Source organism: Sinocyclocheilus rhinocerous, unplaced genomic scaffold (genome assembly GCF_001515625.1).
Source record: "Sinocyclocheilus rhinocerous isolate Xijiao unplaced genomic scaffold, SAMN03320098_v1.1 scaffold1965, whole genome shotgun sequence".
Lineage (NCBI taxonomy): Eukaryota > Metazoa > Chordata > Actinopteri > Cypriniformes > Cyprinidae > Sinocyclocheilus > Sinocyclocheilus rhinocerous.
This window is the reverse complement of record NW_015625577.1, coordinates 90,038-103,705: the sequence shown is the minus strand read 5'-3', so window position 1 is coordinate 103,705 and position 13,668 is coordinate 90,038. Positions and strand designations below refer to the sequence as shown.

The 13,668-nt window shown below is 35.8% G+C and overlaps 1 protein-coding gene across 1 annotated transcript in view; it reads right to left on the bottom strand.

Annotated features, from left to right (window-relative positions):
• Window positions 1-1,663: 1,663 nt before the first annotated feature.
• Window positions 1,664-13,668, bottom strand: part of LOC107751969 (myosin-9-like) — a 66,503-nt gene continuing 54,498 nt past the window's right edge. Inside the window, exons 31-40 of the mRNA XM_016567783.1 lie at window positions 10,217-10,429; window positions 9,942-10,133; window positions 9,608-9,790; window positions 8,929-9,057; window positions 8,763-8,851; window positions 6,298-6,421; window positions 6,006-6,214; window positions 4,807-4,915; window positions 4,560-4,732; window positions 1,664-3,030 (exon numbers count right to left, since the gene is read on the bottom strand). Of these exons, the coding sequence (XP_016423269.1) occupies window positions 2,922-3,030; window positions 4,560-4,732; window positions 4,807-4,915; window positions 6,006-6,214; window positions 6,298-6,421; window positions 8,763-8,851; window positions 8,929-9,057; window positions 9,608-9,790; window positions 9,942-10,133; window positions 10,217-10,429 (1,530 nt within the window). The 3' untranslated portion in view covers window positions 1,664-2,921. The remainder of the gene's footprint in view (window positions 3,031-4,559; window positions 4,733-4,806; window positions 4,916-6,005; window positions 6,215-6,297; window positions 6,422-8,762; window positions 8,852-8,928; window positions 9,058-9,607; window positions 9,791-9,941; window positions 10,134-10,216; window positions 10,430-13,668) is intronic.

Below are 13,668 nucleotides of genomic sequence, written 5' to 3'. Positions count from 1 at the left end.
ACCAGTGACCAAATGTAACGGTTGAGAAATAATAAATGCAACTATATAAAATACAGTTTATCCAAAATATCTAAAGCAGAATTCTAAACCGAAGTTTTAGGACTAACAGATTAGCCTATTAAAATGAATGAATGAATGAAGCATGCATCTAATAAATGAGAGAATGATGACATAGCTACAACAAAGCTCATCTCTCACAAAATAAAATAATAAACCTGTAAAAAAAAATAAAAAAAATCTCAGTGAAAAACAGATTATTGGACCATTTCATGAGCATATTCTATATATCTATATTCTCAAAGAACTCGTAAAAGAAAGCATTTTCATCAGTAATGATCAAACTAGACTAGAATCTAGACTAGAAAGTGGGAACGTAACAATTGCTTAACATAGGCCTAATTGACGGTGAATATAAATTAAGAGCGTCGAATTTGACATGTCCTTAACCTGCGATTACTAAATTGTCCCTTGCACTAATTTTGATCAAACAATTAAATATGTGTTACCACTGTTGTAATTTCGGCATCTAAATAGGTCATGATATTACCTGAGAAGCTAAAGTAAATCTGCGCTCTTTCAAGGACGCACATAGGCTATTTCATGGGCGGAGTAAGAACAGGCAAAGTGTTTAAAACGTGCAGAGTTCAGCTGAATGATAAAATTCACCCTCTTTAACTTATGTTGTTAAACTGAATGTGCACAACTGAAATATCCACAAAATAAAAACCAACACTGAAATAAGAGCGTGCAGTTTATGTCAATCAGATGCGCGTGAAGGTTTTCTTTCAGAATCATCGTTGGTCCAATTCATATTTAATATTAAAGGGGTCATATGATGCGATTTCAAGTTTTCCTTTCTCTTTGGAGTGTTACAAGCTCTTGGTGCATAAAGAAGATCTGTAAACAGTATGTGGAAAATAATGTGTTTTTTGAACCTTAAACCGCATAAACACATTTCATTACACCAAATACACAAAATAATGTTCTTTTTAGCAACATCATATGACCCCTTTAAAATAAAGTGATGTACAGCGTGATTAAGCCACCCAGTACTCTGGTGCTGCTGTAATGTTGCTGGTTAGGCTAATCAAAATTGTGAACCCTAATTATTGTCTGATGAATAGGCTAACATAAAAAGCTCTTTTTTAAAAATAAATTATGAGTATGTTGGTCTACAAGAAATGCCAAAATATTGTAGTAGTTGGATGGGGGGGCTGTCTGCTGTTATGTCCCCACCAATATCAAAATCAAACCTACGCCCTTGATATAAATAAGTGAAATACTCTTTTATTTTATCTTTTTTTTTTTTTTACACATTACATTCCATATTAAACATTCACATATTTTGAAAAATGGTTTAATCAACACTGTGACGCGCGGGATTTTGTCTGACTGGCTAAATAAAAGAGAAAGAGAAAATATATTTTGACTTTCAGAAAGATTATCAATAAATATTTGGGGAAAAACTAAGACATTCGTCGGTGATCGAGATGCTGACGTAAGCTATTTTATAGGACTAAAAATCTTCGGTAAATAGTTGACGGCAGTGGGGTCATTTAAGAATTTGGTCCAGGCATCTGAATTTAGTTATTTTGTCTTTAACTGTAACTAATGTTAGAAAAACCAGGACAAAACAAGACAAAGAGCGCATACACTTGCTAAAGCGGTTTTGAAAAAGCCATTTTATTGCATCATTATACCAACGATTCATGACAAATCTCTCCAGATATCATTCAGGAGCTGCAGAGAGAGAGAGAACATAACACAACATCACAAAGTCATTATTGGGAGACGATGAGAATGAGAGAGAGAAATGCTCTATCTATCCATACATAATCAATAATAGTCCATTTCTCTCACTTCCCAGCAGTGTGAGCGGGAAAAAAGCAGAAGCTGAGCACGAGCTTCGAGGAGGGTCCGCTCAAATCCGTTCTCCTGAGATCGTTCCGAAAACACAGATCGCAGAATAATCAAATATGATGTCACAGAGTATTAAACGTGATCAGAGGTAGCCATGGAGGTGTTCCATGTTTTTTTAAAAACTCCCGCCAAACGGCGGATTCCCGCCCCCGCACAGCCGTGCTCAGCGTTTACAGTGTGTGCGTGAGAGAAACCGTCAACCCTCCACCCTTCATGCCCTGAACATCAATAAAGACACATATACTGGAAGGAAAAGAGGAACAGAAAATATCCAAATAGTAGATTTAAGGCGATAGTGCATAGTGCCATGTCTAAATGAGTTCGTGCTTTGCCTACTCCATCTGTATTCCTTCAATCAGCCAATCAACAGTCTGATAAAACATGTTCATTTTATTGCTCGAAACAAACCGTCTTTCCCCAATTCATGTGCATATAAGGTGGCGTGACAATGTGTAATATTTTCGGTGCTGGTTTGATAACTAAATGCCTTATTCGTGTGTGAAGCCCAAGAGCGTAACTGTAGATACTATCTGTAAATCTCAATCTTCTATTTACCAGCAGAGGTGCAAGAGAGCGAGCGCTATGTTCATCCTTATACCATTATAAAAATGTATGAATAAAATAGTTTTGTAGAAAGCAATTTTGCTTGGTCCCCTTCAAATAAGTTCTCTTCTTTACCATCTTTTAATCCTTTTCCTTCAGTTAGAAAAATAGATCCGGAATCGGGACTACAAATGACGGAATGCGTCCTTACAAAAATATCATTCCGCTCTTTTTCTATTCTAGACGATGACATGAAAACACAAATTTGGTCCTCGGTGTGAGTGAAGCGGTCATGTGTGTGATTGTCAGGAGAACCATTGTGTGTGCGCGAATACACTATGGCACTAGAATAAGAACAAATATCAAAAATCGACAAGGTATCTCTGAGTTTTCAAGGACGTTGTCGTCCGAGACTTGTGTGTATGTGTTTGCGAGGGAACGCTGCGGTTCGGCTTCTTTCACTCAGGTTTGGGTTCGAGGGTTTCGGTCTTGGCCTCCGGGTCTTCGTCACTCTCGATTCCCGAGCGGCTGACGATGCGGCGCATGGTGAAGGGCAGATCGCCGCGTCTGGACACAAAACACACACATTTCAATGTCAGACACGCATTCGATCACATGCAGGCCTCAGTAAGGTAACATACTTTATTCCCGATTAATCAGAATTATAGGAAAACAGAATAAAAGTATAAAAATTTAGAAAAATTGAAAGTATAGAGAAATGGATAAAACAATAGAACTATAGAAAAATAGAATAATAAATTAATACATCATCGGAATTAGGAATTTCACTGTTTAAGCCTTTGAGAAAATAAAAAAATTTTAGTCATTATTTTTAACTTTTCCATTTTCAATTGAATTTTAGTTAAATGTTTAGTCACGTTGTTGTGCTTTTGTTATTTTTATTAGTTGTAGTTATTTTAGTACTTCAAATTAAACTAAAAGGAAATCATTTTTTAATGTCCATTTAGTTTTTAATTAAATTTTTTAACTAAATTTCAGTTTTAGTAAATAGCTATTTTAGTAATTCAACTTGTAAATGTAATTCCGAACTAAACAAAACAAAAATTACAAATATGCTCTGGCAGCCATGTGAAATTGTAGCTATAATTTCTTTTATTTCAGTTAACATTTATTTTGTTTCAAGTAACAAAAATTTATTTTTTTATGGTTTTACTTAAACTACTAAAAATATATGAGATTATTTTTAAATAAGTCTATATAAATGTTAATTTTATTAGATTTTTTATTTATTTTAGTACTTAGTTTAACTAAATTCTAAACAAAAATTAGAAATATAGATTTTTAATGTCCAACTGTTTAAGCCTTTGAGAAAATAAAAAAATTTTAGTCATTATTTTTAACTTTTCCATTTTCAATTGAATTTTAGTTAAATGTTTAGTCACGTTGTTGTGCTTTTGTTATTTTTATTAGTTGTAGTTATTTTAGTACTTCAAATTAAACTAAAAGGAAATCATTTTTTAATGTCCATTTAGTTTTTAATTAAATTTTTTAACTAAATTTCAGTTTTAGTAAATAGCTATTTTAGTAATTCAACTTGTAAATGTAATTCCGAACTAAACAAAACAAAAATTACAAATATGCTCTGGCAGCCATGTGAAATTGTAGCTATAATTTCTTTTATTTCAGTTAACATTTATTTTGTTAACAAAAATTTATTTTTTTATGGTTTTACTTAAACTACTAAAAATATATGAGATTATTTTTAAATAAGTCTATATAAATTTTAATTTTATTAGATTTTTAATTTATTTTAGTACTTAGTTGAACTAAATTCTAAACAAAAATTAGAAATATAGATTTTTAATGTCCATGTAGTTTTTATTAATTTAATTTTTTATTTTCTAATTTAAGTACTTAAAGTCAAACGAAATGAAAATAGCTAAGAGTAATGAAAATGTATTTTTTAATGGTTTATTATTTAATAAGTTATTTTAGTTCTATTTAATAACACTGATGTGAATGTGCAATAACTCTGATGAAATGTAAAAAGAAATGTATTTTTAATTAATTAAATTAATGATTAATAATAGCAATTCTAATATCTCTCGTGCCGCTGTGTTTTCAGCGTGTTTTACCGGAGTTTGCTCTTCAGGCTGTTGACCTCGCGGTTCATGGCGTCGGCGGACTCGGAGGCGTCCTCCAGCTCCCGCTGTAGTTTCCTGCGGTTGGCGTTTGCTCTCTGCGCCTCCTCCTCGGCCTCCTCCAGCTGCCGCTTCAGCTGCTTCATGCGGCTGTTCAGCTTCTCAGACTGCAGGCGATGGCAAACAGCCGTTAGCATCACTAAACTTGAACCTTGAGCACAGAGTTTGTGGTGAGCATCACCTGATCTTTAAACTGCTCCGTGTTGCGTCTCTCGTCGTCCACCTGCAGAATCACCTCCTTCAGCTTCTTCTCCGCACGACGCACCAGTTTTGAGGCCTGCTGGCGCTCTCTGAACACAAACATCATCCATTACTTTGAGCTTTTCCCAAACAGATCAATTATTGTGTACGTTTTTATTTGTTGACCTAAATGTTTAATGGTGTTTAATCTGAAAACTGTTATTTTCTAATGTAATTATATTTATTGTATATTTTCTGAATTGTAAAACATATCTTGTATGGTAAGTAGTCTAAAACTGCACATTTTTATCTATGTATTAATAAAAAATAGACAAACTACCAATTGTATACATTTTTATTTTTAGATCTAAATGTACAAGTTAGTAGGTAATTGATGTGTGTTTAATCTGAAATTTGAAATAAATGTTATTTTCTAATTTAATTATATGTCAATGTAAATTTCATTTATTGAGTTATTTTCTAATTTAATGTATTAATTTATTTGTATATTTACCAAATAATAAAATACCTAACTTGTGTGGTAAATAGTTTAAAATCTCTAAATATCTGTATAAGTTTCTATGTAAATGAATGTATATGTATTATTTGTAGCTGTATTGTCATTAATTTTAATCTGAAATTTAAAGTACATTTAATTTAGTTAAAATACAATTATTTAATGTATCCATGTTTATTTGTATATTTTTTTAAATAATAAAATACATATCTTGTATGGTAACTAGACTAAAATGTCTAAATATGTTTCATTGTAGATACATGTGTATGTACGGTGGGTACGGAAAGTATTCAGACCCCCTTAAATTTTTCACTCTTTGTTATATTGCAGCCATTTGCTAAAATCATTTAAGTTAATTTTTGGAATAACCGTTTTATAAAAGCAATAAGCCCCGTGAAGCCATGGTTTACAGTGAATTTAGAACAGCTAAGGGCCGTTGTTCGGCACGACGCGAAGCTTATTGCTGGGGCTTATTGCTTTAATTATTAATTGTATCCATTTTTTAAATTTGTTGACCTAAATTGCATAACTTAGAAGTAAATTTCATTACAGTTTTGAGTAATTATTTATTTGTATATTTCCGAATAATAAAATGCATATATTGCATGGTAAACAGTCTAAAAATGTCTATATCAGCCTATGCATCTTTCTGTTTCTATGTGAATGTGTGTGTGTTGCTGTACTTGGTCTCGACGTCGAGCTGCTCCTCCACCTGGCCGATCTTGGCCTCCAGGGCGGCGATGGTGGCCTTGTATTTGCTCTTGACGGTTCCCTCCAGCTCTGTGAGTTTGAGCTTCAGCTCCTTGTTCTGGCGCTCCATCTGCGAGCGAGCTCCCTCCAGACGCTGGCAGGTGCTGCGCTCCGCCGTCAGTTCCACGTTGATCTGGTCCGTCTGCGGAGAAAGCGGACAGAGAGACACTCGTGAGCGTGCTGTGGAGGTCAGACGCGAGCGGCGGGACTCTCAGCGCTCCTGACCTGCAGCAGGGCTCTCTTGAGCCGGTCGTTCACCAGCTCCGTGTTGTTCTGCTCCTCCTCCAGCTCCTCCTCCAGCTGAGCGATCCGCGCCTCCAGACGCCTCCTCTCCTCCGAGCCCAGAGAGCTGAGCACACAAACACAATGGATTATGGGCCATTATAAAACGGATAGTTCCGGTGCTTGATTCTGATTGGCTGAGCCGCGTTCGAAGCTGTTGTAAATTACTCTACAAACATACACCTTTGTTTACGTCTGTGTTGCTCGGCAACCACTTTGTTGGAACTAGGGCTGTTCGATTCCAAGATTCCGATTCCTCACTGTTGTTTTTGATTCTTTTTCGATTCTTGTTTTTTTAGATTGAAGGAACCTATAATCTCACCATGACTGGAGGATAAAAGTCGTAGAAAGTATCCTTCTCATAATATGAAGCTTTATTTGTAAAAAAAAATGACGATACATAAATTGTAATTTTGTCTGCTTTGCCCGTGAAATTAGTCATAGCACAAAGGCTCAGCAGGGACATGCGTTTATCGCATGAATTGAACAAGACATGAAGTGTCTAAAATAAATGTGCACAGTTCAGCTGAATGATGTTTACTTTGCACAAAATTAACAAACTGTACACTGAAACAAAATAAGCAGAACATGAACAATAACTGATAGAGCTCGTGGTTTATCTGTCAATCAGATGCGCTCTCAGCCACTGATCTATGCTCGGGACGTTTTCTTTTATAATTATCATTGGCTGATAGAAATGTTTAAAAAAAAAAAAATTGTACTTTAGATGGAAATAAGATCAAGACCCTCGATCACGTCATGATCTATTCTGTCGTGCAGCGCTCAAAATTGTGGACAAGCCAGTTCCACCGTAAAATAACCTCTGAATCGTTTTTTTGAACTGGTTCATTAAAACTATCAATCCGAATGAGGAAACTAATCAGAAGGCACCCACAGATAAGCTTTGTTGAACTGAGAAAGGCTCTGAATGAGGAGTCGATTCCTCTTGATGGAATCGATTCCGAGGAATCGATTCTTTTTGGAATCGATTCCCAGCCCTAGTTGGAAGAATACTGTTTTTATTAATATCATTACACTCTATTTGCTCTGTTTTATTTTGTGAAACCTTACTACGTATATGGAATAACCGTTTTATAAAAGCAATAAGCCCCGTGAAGCCGTGGTTTACAGTGAATTTATAACAGCTAAGTGGGTTTTATAACTCCGCTTCGCGTCGTACCCAACAACGCCCCTTAGCTGTTATAAATTCACTGTAAACCACGGCTTCTTGGGGCTTATTGCTTTATTATACCAGATTATGTCAGCCAGTAGAAATCTGCCAATTTTAACTACTGTTTTTTAGTTGTGTTTGTGCAAAATTGTGCCTCGTGTATTTTTTTAAATAATCATAGAACACTTCTTTTCAAGTAAAAGTCTTTTATTTTTATTTTTTTTTTGGTTTGTTTTGTTTTAAAAAATTGTTCTAATACAAGATAAAATATAAAATAACATTTAAAAATTGTGAATTGTGAAAAATATTTACTTCCAAGTGTTTAACTGATTTTTTTATTCAGTTATTTTATTATAATATATATCTGTTACATTAATCAAAAATATTCTGGAAAAACATAAGAATGTTTAAGTCTTTTTCAGTAGTTGTGAATCATATTTCCTAAATAAATAAATAAATAAAATCATAAATCCATAAATGAATAAAATAGAAGAGCAAATAAAAATAGGGTTTTCAATTAGTTTTTTTCCAGAAATACGTTTCATTCTAATTTATATATCAATTGAATATAAAAATTAATATTTCTCATAACAATGGACAATTTCTTTGTAGTATTTTTAGTTTAGTGTTTGGATTAAAAATATTTCATAAAATATTAAAATAGTAGTGTGAATAATATAAAAATAAATAACAAAAAGTGTTTTTAAAGTATTTATAACTCTGTTTCATTATAATTTATATTTCATTTTTAGAATTTATGTAATCATTTTTATAGGGAAATCATAAAGAAAAATCAATAATCTTCAAAAACACTGTAAGAATATTATTATTATTTCTTAATTTTTCTTTTCAGTAGTTCTGAATCACATTTCCTCAAAAACTATTTTATTTTAGGTTGAAATGGTCTATAAAATAAAACTGAGGAAAGTAATAAATAAATAAAAATTATTGTTATTTATTTGTATATCTTGTACAAATCCGTTTCATTATAATTTATATGCCTTTTAGAAAAAAAGCAATAACCTTCATAAAACTGGAAAATATTGTTTTATTTTAATCCCCCCCCAGGTATTTCTGAATTACATTTCCTTAAACTCTAAAACATTTTTGGTTGGATTAAACAAGCTTCCATAAAAATAATTAAAAATAAAAATATTTTTTTTCTCTTCAGTATTGTAATAGTATTGTTGATTTCTTCCAGTAAGACGTATGCATCATCAGCGTGATGTTTGCTCACCCTTTAGCGGCCTGGTTGTTGATCTCGTCCTGCAGCTCGTCTCTCTCCTGCTGGGCTTGTCTCTTCGCTCGCTCTGCAGCCGCCAGCTCCTGCAGATGAACACAGACTGGCGTCAGACAGAAGCCACGGCAGACTCAGCTCTCTGAGGAGAGAGACACACACTGACCTCCTGCAGCTGGATCATCTCGGCCTCCATGCTCTTCACCTTCTTCTCGTTCTCTTTGCTCTGAGCCAGGATCTCCTCGCGGGACAGACGCGTGTCCTCCAGCTCCCGCAGCAGGTCCTTCATCTGAGCCTGAAGCACAGACGCAGCTCTGATCATTACACGGCTTACAGGAGGCGCTTCGTAAAGCTTGTTTTATAAAACGGATAGCTCCGGTCCTTGATTCTGATTGGCTGAGCCGCGTTCGAAGCTGTTGTAAATTACTCTACAAACATACACCTTTGTTTACTTCTGTGTGTTGCTCGGCAACCACTTTGTTGGAACCACAACTGTTTCTGAGGAACTACATTGTTTGGTGAAAGAATACTGTTTTTATTAATATCATTACACTTTATTTGCTCCGTTTTATTCTGTGAAACCTTACTACGTATGGAATAACCATTTTATAAAAGCAATAAGCCCCGTGAAGCCGTGGTTTATAGTGAATTTATAACAGCTAAGGTGGTTTTATAACTCTGCTTCGCGTCGTACCTAACAACGCCCCTTAGCTGTTATAAATTCACTGTAAACCACGGCTTCTTGGGGCTTATTGCTTTATTAAGTGATGTTGTGTAGCATGACATCCATTACGACAGACAATACATTCAACTCCTTCAAGCAGCTCATGGTGTAAGAGACGAACCTGCACTTTCTTGAGCTGTTTGAGCGCCTCGTCGCGGTTCTTGTTGGCCTGGTCGATGGCGGCCTCCAGCTCCTTCAGGTCCAGCTCCATCTTCTTCCGCGCCGCCATCGCCAGTGTGCGCTGTTTACGCTCGTCCTCCAGCTCCAGCTCCATCTCACGCACCTGACACACAACACACAACACACAACACCAGAATAATCAACAACGAACTCCATCATCAATTAATCACCAATTAAACTTGATTATTGATTAATCAAGTCTGATTAAATGATTAAACAGATATATAATGTAATGTATTATAATGTAAATTATATCATATAATAAACATTTATTATTTTTCCTCTCCCAGCTCGTCTCGTCCCTGCAGGTCTCTCTCGTACTGCGCTTTCATGGCCTGCATGTTGACCTCCAGCCGCAGTTTGGCGTCTTCGGTGGCCTGCAGCTCGTCCTCCAGCTCCTCCAGCTGCGTCTTCATCTCCTCCAGCTGCTGCTCCATCGAGCGCTTTGACTTCTCCAGATCGTGAACCTGAGACAGAGCCACAAACACCGTCAGATATCCACCGATCCGCCGATCATCTGACGGTCTCTGACGACAGGGAAGCGTCTTACGCTCTTGCCCACGTCGTCTTTAGAGGACACCAGGTCCTCCATCTCGGCGCGCAGCAGTTTGTTGGTCCGGTCCAGCTCGTCCTTCAGGTCAGTGAGGGTCTCCAGCTCGCGGGCCAGCGCTAACACGCGCGTCTCTTTCTCACGGGCCTCGGCCTCGGCGCGGTCGCGCTCCTCGGCGTAACGGCCAGAGATCGACTTCTCCTCAGCCAGCATCTGAAAACAGCAGCACGTCAACAGTTCAGCAAAACCTTTTACAGGGTTCCTGCAGGATTTTTAAGCTCAAATTTAAGACTTTTTAAGACCTGCACAAATAAAATTAATACCATGAGCGGGGCAGGGCACTGTCTATAGTAACACATTAAACTGTAAAAAGCATGATTTACAGATACAAGTTTTTACAAAAACAAAAAGTTTTATAAAATGATACACTTCACATTTCAGCCTTTAAACCATTTTTAATAAAATGGATGAGTCAAAAGTATTAATTATTATATTAATTTAAACAATGGTTATCAATAAATTAGTATATTAATTAAATAACATAAATACATTTTACTGTTTAGATTTTTATAATGCATTATCTTCTTATCGATCCACCAGTTCACATTTACTGCTCTGTGTGTTTGCAGGGTAAAAACATGGGTTGATTTTCACATTGGTCTGAACAAAAACAACCCCATACTGTGTTCCTACAATACCGGAGTCTGCCGTTTCAGGACCGCAGTTCTACTAGGACCCTATTTATTTATTTATTTTTTGTGACAGTGCCATCTAGCCAATTCTATTGTAACAGAGGAGACCTGATTCAAACATCAAACAAACAGATGCAAAGACTAGATCCATGGAAACTATTAATTTTTTATATTTCCGTCTTATTTTTAATGTAAGAGCTGGCGTGAACTTGAGTGTTCGAGGGGGTGTCAGCAATCTCCATTTAGCCTATTTAGCTGTGCAAGACAGTTCATTGTGCTGCTGGATGTTGTAAACTAGCATTTGTATTCAAATTATTTCAAATGTATTTATGTACTAATAAACTCACTGATTTGTACCGCATAGGCTACACACAAAAAAAATAAATAAATAAATAAAATAATAAAAAAATAAAAAACAATAGGGTCCTAGAAACGCGGTCCTGAAATTGCAGCCTCCAGTATTGCAGGAATACCCTACTCCAATAAAACAGGCTTATTGAAAATGCACATGCATTCTCTGCCAGCAGGAGGCGCTTTCGGAACAGCAAAAATATAATTGTTTACCCGGTAACGGCAGTAAACAAAGCAGCAGCACCGGACTCTGAAACGCCAGCGCTCGTGATTATTCAATGAAATCATAACCTTTTTTGAAGTTTAATCGTCACATTAAAGGGATACTCCACCCCAAAATGAAAATGTTGTCATTAAACACTTACCCCCATGTCGTTTCAAACCCGTAAAAGCTTCGTTCGTCTTCGGAACACAATTTAATATATTTTGGATGAAAACCGGGAGGCTTGTGAAGTAAAATACACTGTCAAGGTCCAGAAAAGTATGAAAGACATCGTCAGAATTGTCCATCTGCCATCAGTGGTTCAACCGTAACGTTATGAAGCGACGAGAATACTTTTTGTACACAAAGAAAACAAAAATAATGACTTTATTCAACAATTCATCTCCTCGGTGTCTCTCCACATCACCGTAGCGCCATTTTGTAGAATATGAGCAGAACGCAAATTGTGTACGCTCTTCTGTGTCAGCCGCGCTGCGCGGATGCGCTGTTTTCGTTCAAATCAATGCGCAAATACACGTAGAAAACGTATCGGTGTGTCCCGGCTGACACAGAAGAGCGTACGCTGCTTGCGTTCAGCGGATGTTCACCAAAATGGCGCTACGGTGATGTGGAGAGACACAGAGGAGACGAATTGTTGAATAAAGTTGTTATTTTTGTTTTCTTCGTGTACAAAAAGTATTCTCGTCGCTTCATAAAGATACGGTTGAAACACTGATGTCAGATGGACTATTCTGATGATGTCTTTCATACTTTTCTGGGCCTTGACAGTGTATTTTACTTGGCAGTCTATGGGACAGTCACAAGCCTCCCGGTTTTCATCCAAAATATCTTAAATTGTGTTCTGAAGACAAACGAAGCTTTTATGGGTTTGGAACGACATGGGGGTAAGTGATTAATGATAAAATTTTCATTTTGGGGTGGAGTATCCCTTTAAGCCATATCGCAATTCTGGTCTTTCCGTCCCCAAATTTAAGACCTCCTGAAATCATAATTAAGACTTTCTTGTACAATTTAAGACTTTTTAATGGCCTTAAATTTGATACAACTAAATTGAAGACTTTTTAAGGACCCGTGGAAACCCTGCTTTTAGTTATATTGAGATATTACTATTTTAGAGTCTGACAGTTGTCTGCAGAAATTTGTGGAGGTTCACCTAAACCAGCAGCTCTCAACCTTTAACAGTTCCAGTCGTACCAACTCAATTCTGTGCCCGCTCGAAGTCACTCGCTTTCAAACGCTTGTGTGTTTTTGTGTGCGCGCTCTGATTTCGAATTACAAAACCAGACGTTTCTATTTACAACGTGTTTTGCAGCGTTGAGTATTGTAGCCAATCACAGGCATCTCTGTGATCATCAGGTGTTTACTGTAGGTTAGTCAGAATCAGCTCTGATCTGATTTTTGTAATGTTCTGTAAATAATGTACTGTAAATAAGAGATTGTGTCGTTAGTTATTGATTATATCAGGACCAACCGTCCACGTATGCTGTTTCAAGAAGGACAAACCTGAGTGTAAAAAAATTGCGCGAGTGAATCCGCTAAATTGTTCTGCCAGTCATTGCTATGATTGACGGTGATTCAACTGTAGCAATGGACGGAACGACTATCTGACAAGCCGATGTCAAAACAGAGCTGTGCTTTGAGTGATTCAGAGTAACAAAACTACAGCAGCAACAAGTCTGTGTGGGCTGAATATATTTAGCAACTTTTACAGTTAAAAATAAAATTAAGGCAATGTTTGAAAAATGTAGTTTTAAATAAAATCTAAAAAAAAAGGTCAAAATATTTAATGCATTATTAATTGATTATCATACCATTAAAACTTTACTTAATTTGTAGTTAAGTATTTACAGGGGTGCACATAAGTTTTTCAGCCTGGTTCTCATAAGAGAACCTGGAGATTTGGTTTGGTCCTCACACTGCACATAGTGTAACCCATTAAATACAACTATAAAAAACTAATTAATCGTAGTGATAATATTGTTACACTTTATTTATTTAGTTTTTTTTAAATAAAATAATAAACTAAATAATAAAGTGTGATAATACTATTATATTTTAAAATAAAAAGGGAGTATTAAATACAAATACAAATATTTTATAGTAAACTTAAAAATAAAATGCTAATATTTACTTCTTTTATTAAAGATGAATTTTCATCATTTTCAAACGTAAAATCAGCAGGCTTT